This window comes from Pygocentrus nattereri, chromosome 6, assembly GCF_015220715.1.
Source record: "Pygocentrus nattereri isolate fPygNat1 chromosome 6, fPygNat1.pri, whole genome shotgun sequence".
NCBI lineage: Eukaryota > Metazoa > Chordata > Actinopteri > Characiformes > Serrasalmidae > Pygocentrus > Pygocentrus nattereri.
Window position 1 is genome coordinate 25,602,455 of NC_051216.1, and position 20,901 is coordinate 25,623,355.

Genomic DNA, 20,901 nt, shown 5'->3' on the forward strand with positions numbered 1-20,901 from the left:
ATTCAGGTGTGATTTTGAAAGCACCCACACACAGTCACACAATCTAGTGGTAAATGTGGTATGTCACCCCGGCTCACTGACAAGCAGACAAACCCTTCAGTGAAGTGAAATGGAACTATTTACACTGTGTTTCCTCACAGAGCAACAACCCAATTACTGCTCCTTCATTGGGTTCATATTCTTTGACCTTTGTCAGCAAGAGAAAATGAGGTAGAACATGGTCAAGAGACAGCTTGGGAGAGGAAGAGACAGTTTGTGTTACTGGAGGAGAATTTGCTGTCTCTGTTCTCATTTCACTATATTCAGCATTACAGAGCACAATTAGTGGAACTAATTATCTAGCCAGCCTTAACAATGGCCATGACGTGTGATGGTCTCTAATTAGATTTGGAATGGAGAGAAACCCCTGTAGATTTTCACTATAGACTCACAAACAACTGGCACACATCCCACTCTGAGTTCTTCGCCATACACCACTTACTCTGCGCTGCTGTCCTCTGCCATTGTGTGTTTTTAATGTGTGTGTGTGTGTGTGTGTGTGTGTGTGTGTGTCTCTCTCCTCTCTCTCCTCTCTCTCGCTCGCTCGCTCGCTCGCTCGCTCTCTCTCTCTCTCTCTCTCTCTCTCTCTCTCTCTCTCTCTCTCTCTCTCTCTCTCTCTCTCTCCTCTCTCCCCTCTCTCTCTCTCTCTCTCTCCCCTCTCTCTCTCTCTCTCTCGCTCGCTCTCTCTCTCTGACTGTCAGGGTTCCTTATACCCTGTCTGCCACCCTAGTCTCTTGTCCACTAAGCATTCTCACCCCTTAGCATTAGCTGATAGCCTAAGTTGTCAGCTCTGAGCGGAGAGGACTAGGATCAAAGGCAGTGCAAACTGCTTTGGGCTGTAAACATACCTGACTTATTCTCTCTCTTAAACACACACATTCCCAGTATGCTGTCAAAGTGCTACAGGTCCAGAGATGCACTGCATCCTCCATTTTCTGCTGTCGTGTCTGAACACTCCATTACACCTCTTATCCCAATCCATCCTTCCATTTCACTCTGCCTTATTGTTATTTTTCACTTCTTTTCTTCTCTGTATTAATTTCTAACTTTTTTCAAATGTTGTTTCAAAGTAATCGGGCAGCAGCTATGGAAAACCCTCAGGCCCTTCTGGGTCTTCAGAGAAGGCCTAATAATTTCTCTGAAATAGTGTGAAATTTTTTAGTACATTTTCATTTTAGACTTTTTTTTTTAATGCTGTAAATATTGTAGCAATTGTCCTATTTCATTAAGTATTGGTTGGAAATAAGACTTAAATGGACAACAGAAAATTATACAATCCAGAAATACAGCTAAACAAGCACCTCTATGGTTTAGGACTTCAGAAGCTGGTCTGAAGGCCAAGTATGTCTGATTAACCCATGCAGTTTGGAACTGAATTTTAATTTACAATGAGTGGGACCAGTTTTGCATTAAAAATTACTCTCTAGATCTTCTATATGTGTCACCAACTGTGGTTAGGAGTGGTAGCATGACCAGTGCATTTGTTTCATGTTCTACAAGGACTGTAAAGGTAAAATATATGGTAATGTGTCTGTTACAGGTTTTAAATAAACCTTAGAGCAACCTTTAAATAAACCTTTTAACAAGCTTCAAATATCCACAATTAATGCAGAAGAGAACGGTTCAAAAACCCCAAACAAAATTGATGTTAGCTTGTTTTAACTTCTCAAATGTATGCCCCAAACTATATGCTTAGCTCTAATAGTTCTTCACTGCAAATCAGCGACAACTGACAAGTAAACCAGTGACAATACTTCAAAGGCAATAATCAATGTGTTGGGAGTTTTGAAATAGTTTTAAACAGCTTGCTAAATGATGAGTAATATGTGAATGTAATATTCCCTTGTACTTTTAAAACTGTGGATTGTTGAGGTCCTTGAATCTGTAATAGCCATCATATATAGTAAGCATGTGGAGCATATATGACTCCACATCCTGAAAAAGTATAAAAATGTGTGTGTGTGTGTGTGTGTGTGTGTGTGTGTGTGTGTGTGTGTGTGTGTGTGTGTGTGTGTGTGTGTGTGTGTGTGTGTGTGTGTGGTCCCATTTGTTCTTCCCTAGCTCAGCTGTGACCCCCCCAGCTGTGTCAGTTTAACGGCGCTGGTGGGAGGAGGTGTGTAGAAGTATCACAGTGACTGATGCTCCTGTTGGGACGCTCGTGATGCTGCACATTAAACAGCACAGCCTGAATAGGCCACTGCACAAGGCAGACTGCACGAGGCCAACAGCACTGCCGGCTGCCACCAAATCACCCGTTTACCTCTGTCATATCCCCCTTTCACCTCCTCTTTTCACAGCTCTCCTCCACTCTCACTCATACTCTCACCAGCAGAGCCAGTCGAGCTCCAGCATCACTTGCTACATGCTTGTCAGAATTATGACTTTGGTGGGCGGCCGTGGAGTTTTATTTCTGGACTCTGAAAGCCCACATTTAGCTTCTTCCAGGCGAAGCAGAAGCACTTCGAAGTTCAGCTACAACTTCATTATTCTTCATTATGGCCACAAAAGGGACTTTAAGCTTTGACAGCTTTAGAGAAGGCTACCAGTAAAAGCATCAATAATGTTGAAGCATTGAGAATCAAGCAACAGAGTGGTTCAAGTATATTTCAGTTTGATTAATTTCTGTAATTTACTGACAAGATGCTTGTAAACTACAGGGAAAATAGACATGAAGTAGATAGCACAATCACTTTTCTGTGTCAGGTCACAGCCAAACGGGGCAGAACCAGCTAGTCAAATATGCGCTTGTGTAAAATAATCATTTTTCTGTTTGCTGTATGGTCTTGTTTGTGCATTCCAGCTGTTAAAAACAGTTCCCATGTAACAGCTGTTTGCTGACTTATGTGCAGTTTCATTACTAGGCTTTTCTTTTTCTCTATGATTGGGAAGAAATTGCCCTTTCAGCTTTTCTTCAGGAGGGACCAGTGACCCAATGCCCTCCCCATAGTTGACATCTATGTGCATGTATATGTGAGTGAGAGAGTGTTGCTAAGCTGCCTGGCTGTCTGCCCATCAGTAGGAGAGTGGCAGTGCCAGAGGCGAGTTTTCTCTGTTTGCTCAAAAACACACGTACACACACAGGGAGGGCTGTGCTTTGCCTCTCAGTGAGGAGCCTCAGTGCTTGGCTCTCTTAATGTTGGGATTAAAGAAAGAAAGGCGCTCTCTCTCTCCTCACGGTCTCCTCTCCGGGGGGTAGAAGCGGAAGGTTATAGCTCCTTAAGACTGCTTTTGCATCCATCAGAACTGGAGGGAAATGAGGAGTGCTTTTACAGAGTGGATCTCATCTGAATACACCATACTGATGACTTCCCCTGGGCACGTTGTCTTTAATGACAATGTGGATGAACGGCCCACCTGGCACAGCCATCCACAGCAACTGATTTCACAGACAACCAGATAGCCACCAGAGATTTCAGTGGTCTGTTTTTTTTTGTATGTATGCTTTGTTTTCAAAATCTACTACTATTTTTCTTTTACACATTACTTTCACCTGAACTAGTCATGAAACAGTACCCAGTCCTGTAGTTAATATTGTATGCCACCCATCAGGCATTTTTTATGGACCTGAAGAATCATCTTCAAAAATACCCTTGTTTTTGGGCCTAAGGCTTATTAACTGAAAGAGAAAAATAAATTATATACTATACTGCTCCTGTTTCTAAGCACTATCCTGAAGCTATGGCCTAATTGGTTACTCAAACCTGCAAATCTACTGTCATTTGTCCCCAGCCCCCCCCCAACACTTGTGCAAAAACAGAATCTCATGCCGAGCAAGTTGGCCTTATGCTACATTTCCCATAACAGACCCACCCCCCACGTTCCTTTTTCAGAGAAAAGAAAGCATGACCTTGTTTGTTGCTTACACATCACACTGCCTATGTCAGTTTAAAATGTTTTTCCCACAACATTTTATAAAGCCCTCCCCCTCCACCCCAATGTTAGTTCTCACCAATTCCCTCAGAATATCCTCCATCATACTTCACCAACTAATCTGGGCATGTAAAGGCAAGCCTGTCCTTTCTCAACAACACCAGTGTTGAGTATAGTTCTTTTTGGGAATAGAGACTCAAAGCTGGTTGCATGACCATGTGACTATCACATCTGACTGTATAGAAGCATACAATCATTAATGTGCTTACTTGACAAGTTGGATTATGAGTAGACTTCTTCTTCTTTCGGCTGCTCCCTTTAGGGGTCGCCACAGCGGATCATCTCCCTCCATCTTGCCCTATCCACTGCCTCATCTACTTTTACACCAACCATCTCCATGTCCACCTTCACTACATCCATAAACCTTCTCTGAGGTCTAGCTCTTCTCCTTCTACCCGGCAGCTCCATCTCCAACATTCTTTGACCAATATATCCACTATTCCTCCTCAACACATGTCCAAACCATCTCAAGCTGGCCTCTCTGGTTTTATCTGTCACTCCCAACGAAAATCTCAGCGTCTTCATCACCGCCACCTCCAGCTCAGCCTCCTGTCTTTTAGACAGAGCCACAGTCTCCAAAACATACATCATAGCAGGACGCACTACTGTCTTGTAAACCTTCCCTTTCACTCTTGCTGCTATCCTTCTGTCACACATCAGCCCTGCCATCTGTCTCCACCCACTCCATCCTGCCTGCACCCTCTTCTTCACCTCTTTTCTACACTGTCCATTGCTCTGGATGGTTGACCCAAGATATTTGAAGTCATCCACCTTTACGACCTCTACTCCTTGCATCTTCACCTTTCCACCTGCCTCCCTCTCATTCACACACATGTATTCCGTCTTGTCTCTACTGACCTTCATTCCTCTCCTCTGCAGTGCAAACCTCCACCTCTCCAGATTCTCTTCCACCTGCTCTCTACTCTCACCACAGATTACAATGTCATCTGCAAACATCATGGTCCATGGAGCCTCCTGCCTGACCTCATCTGTCAACCTTTCCATGACCATTGCAAACAAGAAGGGGCTCAAAGCTGATCCCTGATGTAACCCTACCTTCACCTTGAAACCATTTGTCACTCCAACTGCACACCTCACCACTGTCTCACTATCCTCATACATGTCCTGCACCACCCTAACATACTTTTCAGCTACACCTGACTTCCTCATACAGTACCACAGTTCCTGTCTTGGCACCCTATCATATGCCTTCTCTAGATCAAAAAGACACAATGTAGCTCCTTCTGACCTTCTCTGTACTTCTCTACCAACACTCTCAACGCAAAAATTGCATCTGTGGTACTCTTTCTGGGCATGAAACCAAACTGCTGCTCACTGATCTGGACCCCTCGCCTTAGCCTTGCTTCAACAACTCTTTCCCATACCTTCATGGTGTGGCTCATCAACTTTATACCTCTGTAGTTACTGCAGCTCTGCACATCACCCTTGTTCTTAAAAATGGGGACCAATACACTACTTCTCCACTCATCAGGCATCCTCTCACTCTCCAGGATTTTGTTAAACAACCTGGTTAAAAAGTCCACTGCCTTCTCTCCTAAACATCTCCATACCTCCACAGGTATGTCATCTGGACCAACTGCCTTTCCATTCTTCATCCTTTTTAAAGCTGCCCTCACTTCCACCTTACTAATTCTCTGCACTTCCTGATTCACTATCTCTTCCCCCGTTGTCCTCCTCTCTCTCTCATTTTCCTCATTCATTAGTTCTTCAAAGTACTCCTTCCATCTACTCAACACTCTCTGTTCACTCACTAGTACATTTCCCTCTCTATCCTTTATCAGCCTAACCTGCTGTACATCTTTTCCAGCTCTATCTCTCTGTTTAGCCAAACGATACAATTCCTTTACTCCTTCTTTACTGTCCAGCCTCTCATACAGCTCATCATAGGCCTGAGCCTTTGCCTTTGCCACCATTCTTTTTGCTATGCGACTAGCCTCACAGTACTCCTGACTACTTCCTTCATCTCTCTGGTTATCCCACTTTTTCTTAGCTGCCTTCTTCTTCTGAATACTCTCCTGGACTTCCTCATTCCACCACCAACTTTCCTTGTCTTCTTTCCTCTGACCAGACGAAACACCCAAAACATTTTTGCCAGTTTCTCTCACCACCTTAGCTGTAGTTTCCCAGTCCTCAGGTAGCTCCTCACTGCCCCCAAGGGCCTGTTGCAATTTTTCCCTGAACTGCCTGCAACCATCCTCCTCCTTCAGCTTCCACCATCTAATCTTTGGCTCTGTCTTCACTCTCTTCCTCTTCTTTGTTTCTAATCTCATTCTACAGCCAACCACCCTATGCTGCCTTGCTACACTTTCCCCTGGTACCACTTTACAATCTCCAATCTCCTTTAGGTGGCATCTCCTGCTAAGGATATTATCCACCTGTGTGCACCTCCCTCCACTCTTGTACGTCACCCTGTGTTCTTCCCTCTTCTGAAAATATGTGTTCACCACAGCCATTTCCATTCTCTTTGCAAAATCTACAACCATCTGACCTTTCACATTTCTGTCTTTCACACCATACATACCCAGCACCTCTTCACCCCCTCTGTTCCCTTCCCCAACATGTCCATTGAAGTCTGCACCAATCACTAGTCTCTCCTCTCGAGGGACACCATCTAACACTTCATCCATCTTACTCCAAAATTCCTCTTTCTCCTCTAACTGACAACCAACCTGTGGTGCATATGAACTGACCACATTCAAAATCACACCATCAACCTCCAACTTCAGGCTCATGATCCTGTCTGACACTCTCTTTACATCCAGGACACTTTTCTCAAGCTGTTCCTTTAGGATTATCCCTACTCCATTTCTCTTCCTCTCTACACCATGATAGAACAGTTTGAATCCACCTCCAATGTTCCTGGCCTTGCTTCCTTTCCATCTGTTCTCCTGGACACACAGAATATCTACCTTCCTTCTCTCCATCATGTCTGCAAGCTCTCTGCCTTTACCAGTCATTGTCCCTATGTTCAGAGTCCCTACTCTAACCTCCACACTCCTGCCTTTCCTTCTCTCTCGCTGCCTTCTAACCCGCCTTCCTCCTCTCCTCTTTGATAGTCTTCGACTTACAGTAGTCCAATTTCCACCGGCACCCTGCCGGTCAACAGCACCGGAGGCGGTCGTTGTTAACCCTGGCCTCGACCAATCCGGTATGGCAATCATATCTGTGATCAGCATGATAGTTTTGGCGCAAGTTTTACGCCGGATGCCCTTCCTAACGCAACCCTCACCATTTATCCGGGCTTGGGACCGGCACCAGAAGTACACAAAGTACACCCCTAATGGCTGGTTTGGATTATGACTAGACAAAGCCTCATAATATAGCTAGTTAATCTAAAATGTTGTTTAGCTAAATAAAAAATATCTTAAATATCTCAATATAGCTTTGTGTTGGAGGTTTTTTCAGCCCAAGCTTTTCAAAGCAACCAAAACCAAAAGCAATGCAAATGTTTATTTTAAGATTTTTTACACATCTGTTTTGTTATCATTTAGAAATTAGAACAGCGGTAAAGAGCAATTGGTTGAATCAAAGTTGGTAAAATTTTTCATTTTATGCCAGACACCACATCTTTTTCACTTTACTACTCATGCAACATCGTAGGGCACCTTGAGGAACAATGCTGACTTCTCATTTCTGTTCACAAGGCCTAAAACATACCCACAATCAGCCAGTACCACTTATAGGATAACAGGAAAGAAGAATTAAGCCATTGTTCCAACCCAGAGGGCCAATCACTGGTTGCTGTAGCTTTGTCTGAACATGGCCGTTGGATGCACAGCAGTAACAGTGGGCTTATAGCTTTATTGCAACTTTATGCAAGGAAGATGGAGGAAAAGGGAAAGAAACACACATCCAGATGTGTGGAGAGAGCTAGAGCAAGTGTGGAATTAAGTAAGGCTGCATTAACAGGTGCACTAATGCTCCCCAAATGAGCTGTAGAGGAGAGCTTTATGCTGCGCTTTCCCTTTGTCCTTGTTTACACTTGCTTTGAACGCTCATATTCTTCAGAAGTAGCACTTTTAAGCTCTTCAGCTCCTCTTGAAGTGACTGGCGCATGGCTGCATCCATGCAGTGGATATGGTGTCTTTTCCGTGAGAGGGGCTGTGGGGTTTCCTGCTTAGTCTTCCTTCCTCTGTCCTTTAATTGTTTAATTAATCCTTAACCTGTTTGCATTTGCATGAACAGTGGGATTATGTTAATTGACAGGCCTCTCTTGGTAGAGTCGCTGTTTGATATTGTAATGGTGATGAGCAAGGTTAACATTCTGTACCGCTGTGGCAGGAAGCCTCATTTGCTGGTTCTCCAGTAGAGAGCTGCTCACACTCTTCAGCTATTGTCTTTACCCAGTTGCACGGCAAATTGAATTCCAGTGCCAGATAAGATGGCACAGTTTGTTACCCTCGGCTAATTCCTCCCATGTTAATCTCTGATAGGTAAGCGATGTTTTGGCCTCTTATCTGCAGTGACTCCAAGCTAAGTGGTTTTGACATGCACGCCTAAGAAGACTGGGTTCTTCACAGCGTCTTTAGGAAAGGCTATATATATATATATATATATATATATATATATATATATATATATATATATATATATATTGTGTGTGTGTGTGTGTAGCCAAAAGTATTCACGCATTTACCTTCACACGTATATGAAATTGAATGAGATCCCATTCTTAATCCATAGTTCTATCGGGTTGAGGTTAGGACTCAGGCCAGTCAAATTCTATCACACCAACCTCACTTATCCATGTCTATATAAATAAAATTATTATTATTATTATTATTATTATTATTATTATTATTATTATTATTATTATTATTATTATTGTGGACCTTACTTTGTGCACTGGTGCACAGTCCTGTTGGAACAAGAAGGGGCTATCCCCAAACTATTCCCATTTGGGAGCATGAAATTGTCCAAAATCTCTTGGTCTGCTGAAGCATTGAGTTCCTTTTACTGGAACTGCAGTCAGACAACTACCGTTCTCCTGGCAGCCGCCAAACTCCGACTCATCCATCGGATTGCCAGACAGAGAAGCGTGATTCGTCACTCCAAAGAACACGTCTCCACTGCTCTAGAGTCCAGTAGCGGTGCTTTACACCACTGCATTTGACGCTTTTCGTAGTGCTTGGTGATGTAAGTCTTGGATGCAGCTGCTCGGCCATGTAAACCCATTCCATGAAGCTCTCTACACACTGTTTTTGAGCTAATCTGAAGGCTACATGATGTTTGGAGGTCTGTAGTGATTGACTGCAGAAAGTTGACGAACTCTGCACACTATGCACCTCAACGTGTGTGTATGTGTGTATGTATGCGTGTATGTATATGTATGTGTATATAAAATATAATCTGAAAATACACACACACACACACACACACACACACACACACACACACACACACAACCGGTCAAAAGTTTTAGAACACCCCACATTTTCCAGTTATAGCATGGTACAAATAAGCAGTTGGAGTTAAAAAAGATATCATGAAATCAATTTATAGACCAAAATGTATTCTAAACTTTTGACTTATCAGAGTAGCCACCTTTTGCCAGATATCACAGCTGAACACACTTGTGGCATTCTTTCTACAATAGAAATCAAATATTCTTCAGAGAGTTCTTCCCAAATCTGTTGCAGAATTTCCCATAAATAAATTTCACTCTTCTGTCCAGTTCATCCCAAACCAACTCGATGAGGTTAAAATCTGGAGACTGTGCTGGCCACTCCATGTTTTCAAGCTTACCATCTTGTTCTTTTTTTCCTGAGGTAGTTCTGGCATAGTTTGGACTTATGTTTTGGGTCATTATCTTGCTGTAGGATGAAGCCCTGACCAACTAGGCGCATACCAGAGGGTATTGCATGGCTCTGCAAATGTTGTGGTAGCTGTTTTGGTTCAGGGTGCCTCTTACTCTGTACAAGTCACCAACACTGGATCCAGCAAAATGGCCCCAGACCATCACACTTCCTTCTCCATGTTTGACAGTTGATGTCACACACTGTGGAACCATCCTTTCGCCTACTCGACGGCGTACAAAGATCCTGTGTGATGAACTGAAGATTTGAAATTTTGATTTATCAGTCTATAATACCTTCTTCCAGTCTTCAGTAGTCCAATGGCAGTGTTTCATTTCAAGCTATTCATTGAAGTTGAATGATTTGAATTGCAATAAATAACTGGAAAAATTGGGGTGTTCTAAAACGTTTTACCGGTAGTGTATATATTACCCACACACCATACTGTTGTCATAAGACCTTTTTTGATATCATATAGAATTCTTTTTGCTAAGAATATATTAGCTAAAACAAGCATTATCAGTGTTCAGCTAATAAAATTAAAATCAAACAAAATATACCTTATACTCTTACAAATAAAGATGCCAGAAAGGCTCCATCAGTGTTTTTTCTTTAAGTGTACTCTGGATAGCACACTAGCCAAGATGATGATGTATTAAAGAAATGGTTCTATTTTCCAGTTTTTCACATACTTTTAATTTAACTTGTTTAGTTTAGGGCTGGTGCTAACTTTTCTAACACTAGAAGTCAATAGTCACCCAAATCTTTTCCAAACATACTACACAACTATACAACTTCACATGCACGTATCTAGATCACTAGATTACATTTGAGGTTTCTGTTTGTAATTTTAAACATGTATTTCAAGATTGAGTAACTCATGAATAGAAACAATAGAAATTCTGACAGTAATCCCTGTCACATCATGCACATCGGTCACTGTTAGTCATACCACTTGTCCTATACCACATTGGTGAGTCTGAGTAACCTTAATGTGGTTTGAGGAAAGTGCTGGGGGTGTATTTAAAGAAAAGTTTTGGGAGACTGTTGACCTCTAGTGTTTGGCAACTTTAGCCTTGAAGCTCCAGTGCTAAACTAAAGAAGCTGCATTTTGGACACCAAACATGTCTTGGCTGATCGACTACATCTGGGACAGGTGGAAAATTGTGTCAGTGTTATTTTATGCCAAACTGTTCCTTTAGTGATATTCTGTATTTGGGGGTAATAACCCACACACTGACTTGAGTTATTTACACAAACCAAGTAGTGGAGAATGAGGTACTAAGGCTTGCTAGATTGTGTTAATAGGTTCCCTGGCCAGGAGTTAGATCTTCAGTGAGCTGCGGTTTTAGCTTTGTGCTGATTGCCCCTCCCTAAGCCCCAGCCCGAGCTGCATCTTATCTCAGGCAGTCCACTGCCACAGCCACCCTAATCCGGGCCAGATTGGGGTCACGGAGCAGTTGCAGAATCTAAAATGGAGTCATGGTGGCAGGAGATGCTATCTGCTTGTAAAATGCATTCTTCCACCTATTAGGACATGAGGGCAAGGCAAAGCATCCGTCTGAGAGAGAGGGGGGTTTGGCCAGATGCCCCAGAGCACTGACATACTCAGGTGTATGACTGATTCTCACTAAGGGGGATGTCTTTGGTGTATCTTTCAGTCAGCGGTCAGCCTGGCTTGTGTGCTGGCCTGAATGCTGATGGCTTTGCTCTGGCTGGAGCTCAGTGCTACAAGCCTGGCCTGGCAGCTTAAGGAAGCCTTTGAGCTGATGGCTAAAAGTTGTTTGATGTTGTCTGTATCTTCACGCCTTACAAGTTGAGAATTTAGTGTTGGCATGGAAACAGCAAGTTTCTGCTTCTCTCTTGTTGGGAAGTTGTTATGGTAACAATTTTTTTTTTTCTTCATAGGATACGATATCTGATGGTAGTAGCGAGCTCAGGACTCGTGTCCTTCGGGGATAGAAGAGCACTCACATAAAGGATGGTTATTGATTTTGGCTGTTGCCTGTTTTGGATGGTATGATGATGTTCAGTAAGTTTTCATTGTGGGGGTGGACAGTGTTGGCTCTGCTGTACTGGAACAATGAGGGCTGTCCTAGTGCCTGCCCACACACACATTCACACAGACATCCACGCATGCTCACACACTACGTGTCTTCATGGTGGGATGTGTTATGAGCCCTTGCTGTCTTCCTAGGAGTAAGTGAATCAATAAGTGCGGAGAAGCCAAATTGATTTGATCAGTTGGTTTGATTCTGCTTTTCATTGCTCTCTTTTTGGCGCTGTTGTGAAAAGGAATGTAATTTCGGACGTTTGCCTTTGCTCTTAAGTCTTTGAGTGCTTTCTTCAGATCTTTTTGCCCTTATTAAGTTTTACCTCCTGTTCCACCGTCCACAGATGTTTTCATCTCTTTGGTGATGCAGTGTTGAGGGAGAGAGAGACGGGGTGGCAATTTGTCCTCATCACTGTTCATCAGGCAGCAAGATGCACAGTAGGACCCTTATTAAAAAACCCAGTGGAGGTCCACTCACAGCAATCTCTTCCCCCACTCACAGCAACAACCCACCCCCACCCCCCATCCCCACCCAAACACACACACACACACACCTCTTCCTCACAGTCTCTCATGCACTCTCTTCTTTTCTGTACCTCTCTAGCTCTCTCTCCTTTCTAGCAGAATCTTCCTTTATTTCCCCTTAATGTTTCTCACTCAATGCTTCATTAGCAGCTTTCATTCTGTTATTCATCCTTCCTTTCACTCTCTTTTTCTCTCAACTTTATCTGTCTATATATCTGTCTGTATATGTATATCCTCTCGTCTGTTTTGTACAAACTCTTTCCCTCTGTCACTCTCTCTTTCCTTTGGGCTTACTCTCTCTTCACTTTCTAACGCCATCTTTTATTCTGTCTCTCTCTCTCTCTCTCTCTCTCTCTCTCTCTCTCTCTCTCTCTCTCTCTCTCTCTCTCTCTCTTCCCTTTTTATGTTTCCTTCTCTCTTGTCCTCACACTCTCTCTTTTTCTCCACCTTCGTTCAGTCGTCTTCTGTTTCATCAGCAGCGCATAGCTTTGTCACTCCACCTCTTTTAAGCTCCTGTTTGAGAATGTGTGAGCAAAGAGAAGTTTGAATAATTGAGAATACACACGCACACTCTCCACACTCCTCACTTTCACTCCACACTCACACTCACACATCTGCCTGCTGGATGGGCTGTGATCTCAGATGTACGTTTTATACCAGAAAAGACAAGCAGCTTTAAAAACTTCACTGAAACAATAGCCAGCTAGCACCTTAAATCATAGCACATGTAAATTCTTAGATGCAGCTTGGTATTGACTGGCTGTGACTAAGCATTCTGAATATCGGTGAACCTGGTGCCCTCACACACAGAACGAATGCATACAAATGAATGTATCCTGTTAGAATAAACATAGAGCTCTGAAGCACTCAAAAGCTGACTGTTCACTGCCTTCTGTCTCTCTTACTTATTTTCTCTTTGACCCTGAGGTTTTTCAGTCAAGCTTTCATCATATTAGATAATATATTTCAGTGAGAGGAAGAAAGGTCAGAAAACAAGCTTGGTAACTGAGACCTTTGCGGATCTTAGTGTCTTTCTTGGTTCCATTTTATTTTAGAGGTGGCAGTTTATATTTCTCTCTACATTTGTTTATAAGTGGCACTTGCTTTGGTTAATTTATTCAAAAATTATTAGAGATGTACTGGTATGGGAATTGGCTGATTCCAGTATGTATATAATGTACACATCTGCTGATGCCAGTGCTGATACATACGTATATATTGATAAAATGTAGAAACTGAGATTACATTTACCTGGATTATCATTACTGAGAAACATTTATTTTTATATGGATACAAATGCAGTAAAATAATTGAAATGCAGATATTTTGGCACAGTAGCCCAGCTTTACATAAACATTCTGCTCTCATCTAATATTTTTAAATTGAAATATAGGTCAAATCTGTCAAATGAACTGTCCAGCGCAATAAATATTTGATTTTTATCTGATTTCTGATACCATTGTGTATACTTACAAATATGTGGCTTTGAGTGAATTGGATTAGACTGTATGAGACATGTGACTGGACATGAATTATGACTTATTTCTGCTGCAACGAAACGCACTTGTAGTCTGGGTTTGTTACTTTCTAAGTCTTCGCTAGAGCTCTGTATGGGAAGATTTAACAATGTTGTTCTTTCTCTCTTTCCCTTCTGCTTTATTGTTTGCCTATAAATAGTCATGCCTGGAGCCTATTTAAAGTTTTTCCTTCTCTTTTTTTTTTTTTTTATTTAATCTGCGATCAAGTCTATTTATAGTGTAATTTCCCACTTGCATTAAAAAAAAATTATGGGAAATTACACTCTAGCAATTGGTGAGGTGGTGGTGCTTTTCAGATGAAAGATGTACAGTAGATAGAGGCATACTGTATGCAGTGATGTAAGGCTTTTAATGGGTGAGAAAGCAGCCCTGCAAGGCTGAGGCTGTTATGGTTGACACTAATCAATGCTATCACCGTGGTGACACCCAGTGAAGTACTGGGAAGGAGAATGGCATAGCCTTTTAGCGAACGCATGGCAGCATGGTGTCGACCTGTGCTGGAATGCTGCTGTCTGAGCTGAGTGCTAATTGGGGTGTTTGGGAGCGGAGCTGGCTCGATTGCATACTGCTCTCCACAGGGGGCATGAAGCATATTGGTCAGGGGAATGTGTGCGTGCCTTTGTGTGAGAAAGGCGAGCATGTGCAAAGTCGTGTTTTTAGTGATCGTGATAAAAGATGTGTATTTTGCATAAAAGTAAACAGTTTTTCGCTTTGCATCCATCAAGCTTCACATGCAAACAACATGATTTTATACCCTACTTCCTTTACGCCTGGTCATGCAGCAACCTGTGTAAACACTTTTCTTGATGCTTTCTTTTACAGAAACTCCCTTAAGTTTTATGTGTTAGCCAAGTAAGTGTGAGCTAAGACTCCAAAGTACTTGGCAATTATTTTATATAATGTGATGATGGCTTCCAAGATAATTACAGTTTTGTATCTGTTAAACTGAAAAAGGACACATCTAATAATTCACTAATTATTTAGAGTAAGTGCAAACAAACTTGCATGAAATATCACTTTCGTGTCACAAGTTTGAGCAGGAAAGTAGAACAGAACAAATCGAAATGGTAATGGATCCAGTAAAATCATAGTACAACCCAGATTCAGCTTTGTTTCTAGGTAATAGACAGGCACATACTGTATAAGACTCATGTGCCTGTACTGCAGTTTCAACCCATGTTTACATTTACAGCATCTGACAAATGCTTTTATCCAGAGCGACATACAATTTAGTCATATAGGTGAATGTAGCATTAGGAGTCTTGTCCAAGGAATCTTGGTTGGACTATTGGTATAGGCAGGTGCTTTTGCCTGAGCAGGGAACCCCAGTTTACCACATTTCATCTCATGCATGTGTAGAAGTTTGTGCAAGTTTTTTTTTTTTTTTTTTTTTGTACTTACCAACTTATGTTGAATCCAGTTATTAGATATTTTACCATGTTCTTTATTAGCTTAATAGCTAGAACTTGGTTCCGTATAATTTAGATTTGGTTACTTACTATTATTTTACCCACAAGAGGTACACAATACTTTGAAGTTAGTACTGCAGTTATCCAGTTAATACATTAAACCTCTTTCATTTCATTTCATGTCAGTTTAATGTAGTTAAACTGCCTTGGAACTTACCAGCATGTTTACCCAAAATAATTACCTAATACTTTGTTGTTTGTACCTCACACTTAACCAGTTAAGACCTAGAACTTAAAGGACTGTGAAAGAAAGTGTTACCCTCTTTTTCCATGTGGCATGTTAAAGAAAGGTTTTGGCCAGATGAAACCACTGCAGCTAAAACCAGAGTGATGTTGACTGAGAGAGAGGAAAGAGTTGTTTTCCCCCTGAAGCGATGAACAGTCATAATAACAAGGTTGAGGCTGAGCTCCACTGCAGGAGAGAATCCTGTTTAAATGTTAATGGGCCTCGGAGTGTGTGTTTTCTATAAGCGGTTTTGAGTGTATTTTTGCTTTTCTTCATCTTTTACTAATCCACCCCCTCTCTTGCCCCTTTCTGCAGTGATTCCAGACACACTGACCGTGATGTCGTCTGCTCAGTCTCTGTCCAAGGTGGAGGGGGACATCCTGCAGCTGAGCTGTGAGGTCACTCGCCAGACTTCTCAGCATACACACCTCGCGGTAGGCTGGTACCTTCGCTCCCCAGATGACCCCAGTGCCCAGCCACGCGACCTGGTCACCCTGTCTCGGGACTTTGTGCTGAGGCCGGGCGGCCCATACCGCCAGCGCCTCACCTCTGGAGACCTGCGGCTGGACAAGACCAGCACTACCACCTACCGCCTCACCATCTACAAGCTGCAGCCCACTGATCAGGGCCAGTTCTACTGCGAGGCCTCTGAGTGGATCCAGGACCCAGACCGTTCCTGGTACGCCATGACACGCAAGCAGTCTGAGAAGACTTCAGTCAAAGTTCAGCCCACAGGTGAGTGAAGGCACTGGGTTGAGCTCTCAGGGCTGTCCACCAGGTTTCTTAATCTCAAACTGTGTGATGATGTTAGCTGGCCTAGCACATCACCAACAGCCATGAACAAGACTAAAAGAGACAAAGGTATGACGAAGCATTTTATTTTAATTCATGTAAAAAGACAGTTACCTGTTTACTGTCAGGAAAGAGTGGCAGCGCGGGTAATTTGGTCCTCTTGTAAGGGCATGGGAGGGACACAGGGACAGGGGGTGCATGGGTCAACCTGGGGAGAAAGAAGATGAAACAATTAACTAATTGCAAATATTGAACAATGGCTATGAATGACATTTATAAATATATGAACTTGAAGAATATGCTGAATATGTGTGTACTGTGAAAGGGAAGGTGAATATTTTGCCAGATGAATACATGAGTTTTAATTTGGTTTAGTCCTCTGGGAGGGGCTATCGGTGTTTAAAGAGAGGCCCAGTCTAGTTATAGGGCTAACTGCTGCAAGTACGATGGCTCGTCTCGCTGCCAATATGCACCCTGAGTTAGATGGGGAAATTAAATGAGAATACTTCCTTGACTATAACAAAATGCCTGTCATGCATTTGAGCTGTGGTGGTGGTGGTGGTGGTGGTGGTTTTTGTGTGTAAATAGTTGTGTGCAAGTACCATGGTGATTGATCTTTTTTAGTGCTGTTTGGATTTTTGATAATGTGTGCAATAAAGAAACAGGGCAAGAGAAACTTTTCACTGTGCTATCATATCACTGTTAGCACAGCAACTATAAGTAAGTAGTACAAGTTTTAAATAAATGCATTGCTGTCAAAATAAATCACATTTTTGTTTAAAGGCCTTTACAACATTGGTGTCTCCTCTTAAGTTGACTGGCAGAATGTAAAGGAAAGTTTTCCCATGGCTTGGGTTTATTTTCTGACAGAGCAAGTACATTGCGTCTGTTGACATTCTCAGGTCTGTCTTCCAGATTTTTCCCAGATTACGTAAACTGTCTGATCAAAACGCTTTCTTCCTTAGTTGCGCAATGCCGCAACCTGGATTGTGAAATTTTCTCAGATGACGTGCAGCATATGTTTCACCTCCCACCTACAGAATGGCAGATCTAAGAGGATTTCTGGTCCAGGGCAGTCTCTTCTGCTCTGCAGAACCAGAGAGCAGCTAGCGCAGGCTGTGGAGTACAAAAATGCATGAATTTGGCTCAGGTTTATGCAGGCTGCGTACCGATCACTATCTGAAATTAAGCTCATTACCAGCCTCCCAGGGAGGTGGCAGCCAATCCTCTTAACACTGTCCTCCGCATCACAGAGTTCAGCCAAGGCCGATGTATCAGCATCAGCCTCTCTCTCTGATGTTGGCTGTGTTACGCAGGTTCTCATAGCCTAGAAAGTATTCAAGGCTGGACTGGCTCTCTGCAGTCCCATCAGACCATCCCCTCATGTCCATGACCAAATCAGTTACAAAATGCTTTTGTTTTCTGAACCCCACAGTACCATCTCTAAACTGGTTATACCACAAGTACAAACCCATTAGTTCTGTAGTTTTTGCAAAGGATGCATGTAGACCTAATATCGTTAAATTGTAGGCTTGGAAAGCTATTAGATCTGAAAGTTGTGCTTGTATTGATGAGGGCATATTCATACTAGGGATGTGCATTCTCACTAATTTAAATATGCAAGTATTATGTCAGTATGATAATGTAGGGCTGTAGGCTTACCTTTTTGGGTGACAGCACCGGTGTTGCAGCATAAAGAGGAATACAGAGGGAAATCTGTAGGTTTTCCTGTTGGAAGAGTAATGGAAACTACCTCTTTAGATAAACTATTAAACTTATAGTGCTAAAAAATGTTGCATTGGATCCTGATGAGGACTCTTCATGTACGCAAGGTATTTTCTCCTGAATTGTAAAATGATTGAATGAAAGCAGGAGCACACACCATGAACTGTGTAAAGACTGAGATTAAGTGGAATCAGGTGAGCTCCTGCTTGTTTGAAATGAAAACCTGCAGCCATATCAGCCCTTTGCAGGTAAGACTGGAGACTTCTGCCTTGGAGGAAAACCGAGAGAGTAAACCAATCTTCTAATATCGACACAGTGATGCACAATATTAGCAAAAAAGGAGAAGCTACATGCTACAGAGTCTATATATGTCAAAGCACAGTGCTGCAGTCGGATAACAAGTCTCCTGCACCTCCAGCCGCAGTCTATTGCATTCCAATCTATTCCATGGCTCCTCACTAGCAGCCCACTCTGTCTGACTGATCTGAAGGTTGTAACTCAATCTCAGAGCTCAGAGGTCCAGCAGCTTGATGAACAGGAGGTGACAGTGCGCCTCCTCATCAAATGCACGGCAGGACAGAGCCTTGGAGCGGCAGTGCGATTCCGCTACGTTATTGGTTGCTAGTCATGAGAGGGGTGGATCACACAGCACATGATTGGAGAAGAGTAAAGCCGGCAGCTGGTTCTCAAGGGCACCTCCACATGGCCATGCAGCAGAGGAGGAGAGTGTAATGGATTTGATTTGTCCAGTTTAGTGGCAGAAGCACGTAAAGGCAGGTGTCAGAGCGAGCTGAATAGCAGACAGGTCCTGCTCTATATAGACATCACTCACCGAATGGAGGAAAAATGATGAAACAGTCCATCTGTCCCAGGCGTCTATGTAGAACAAAGCTAGGTCACAGTGTTCTGAGTTAGAGGGTACAATTTATGAGTTGACTGCAATGGCTCACTTGTTTTATTGCTGCCATTTGTCAAAATTGCTTGTCAGACTTTTCTTTGTTAGGTTTGTTTTAAAGAACAGAACATTATAGCTAATTCATTGACTGAGTTGTAAACTCCTTTACCTGGATGGGTTCGGTATAGGACATGCCTGTATTTCCCCACACTGTGACATGCACAGTATAGTGTGGCCCATTCCTGTGCAGTTGCCTCATCAGTTTCTGCTGAACTGTAGGTAATCTCCTCTCTCGCCAGCCACCCGTGACCATCTGATGCAATTCTCTGCTGCTTTTTTGTTGTTTATGCACAGATTCTCACATCTCTCACAACATTTTCCACTGGTTAGTGGAGGTGGCAGTTAGTCAGGTTTGTGTGTCAGTTTTTCCACTGCTGCTGTGATTAGGCACGTGTATGTATAAAAATATAACATAACAATAATTACTTGGCATGGTTTATGATATTACAGTATTGTCTTAAAATTATTACATGTTTTAAGTGCACACAGTACTGTGCAGGTGAGCAACCACTTTTCATTAGTTTAATTTCCTTCCAAAACAGCCTTCGCTATTTATTTTTCAGGAGGTATTTCAGAGATTATATCTAATCTTGCATAAGGAAGGGGAAAGTCAAAGAAAAAGAAGTGAAAAGACAGGTGTCTCCAGAACTCTAGTTCAAAAAATGATACTTTATAGAGCAAATGGGACTCCTAACAACCAAGCGTGACCTGGTGGACCAACAAAACATGACCTGGTGGGCCAACAAAACTGTTACCTTCAGATAAACAGTACATAAAGCTTTCATCTTTGAGATACAGGAGAAAGTAAAGATCTGAAAAAATCCATAGGTGTTTTTTTTTTTTTTTTGTCCGTCCTTCTCCTGTGAGAAGACAGCCCATCACGGTATGAGTCTGAAATGAGGTGTAGCTGTCAAGAAGCTGTTACTGAGAAAAGAAATAGACAAAAAGAAAAAAACGTGTAAATCAAACGTTGGTGTTCTCAGAACAATGGGCTGACCACCCCAAATTCCACACCTCAACATCACTGAATATGTTTGCTTGCACTGCGTCTCATGATCCCCAATGTCTAAGACTTTGGAGAACATTGAAAAAGTATCCCTACAGATTTTTTTGAAAAACTTTTGCTTTCTATGTAGTTTACTGTTAACTACGTATTACTGTTTTGGTGGTTATACGTTTTGGAAATTTCTGTCTTTAACAAAAACCCTGATGGCTTTTTGTGTAATGGCACAGTGGTCTTCATTTATTTTGGAGTCCTGTTTTCTTTTTAAACTGTCTTAATGGACAATGTCTATCATTAAACATTTGTTGTACTCATGCTGGGTGCCTAAAGGAGATGTTGATTGTGAACTCTTGATATACATATGCACAACGACTTAAGAGTAAGTTCTTGCAAGACAAACAGTTCACACTTGGCTCTGCTCATTTGGTATTTTTATATACTACAAAACACTGTTGCACCACCACAAATAGACTAGCCTATTTCTTCTACAAAGAGAGAGATCTACAATAACATTCATAATTTTTGTCTTTTTATACATTTTGTATTATAGTATATTCATTATTTTCACACAGTTTATTTATCAAGTTTTACACATTACTCATGTTCATTAAAACAGATATGTAAGAAACAAAAATGATTAAAAAAATTGAAAATAACAAACCAGTAACAGGGCTGTTAGTTTATTTATATTAGTTAATAGCTATGTGATCATTGAATAAAACATTATTTGTTCATGTTATTGCCCAAAAGTTTCCATTCCCCTTTTTTTCAGATGAGATCATTAGAGGGATGTTAAGGCAAATCAACCAACTGGAAGACATAGTTTAGTT

The 20,901-nt window shown here is 42.1% G+C and overlaps 1 protein-coding gene across 2 annotated transcripts in view; it reads left to right on the forward strand.

The window, feature by feature from the left end:
• igsf3 (immunoglobulin superfamily, member 3) overlaps nt 1-20,901 on the forward strand; it is a 168,994-nt gene that overhangs the window by 81,750 nt on the left and 66,343 nt on the right. For both annotated transcript variants that reach the window (XM_037539313.1, XM_037539314.1), the window contains exon 3: nt 15,912-16,331. In XM_037539313.1, the coding sequence (XP_037395210.1) occupies nt 15,912-16,331 (420 nt within the window). The remainder of the gene's footprint in view (nt 1-15,911; nt 16,332-20,901) is intronic.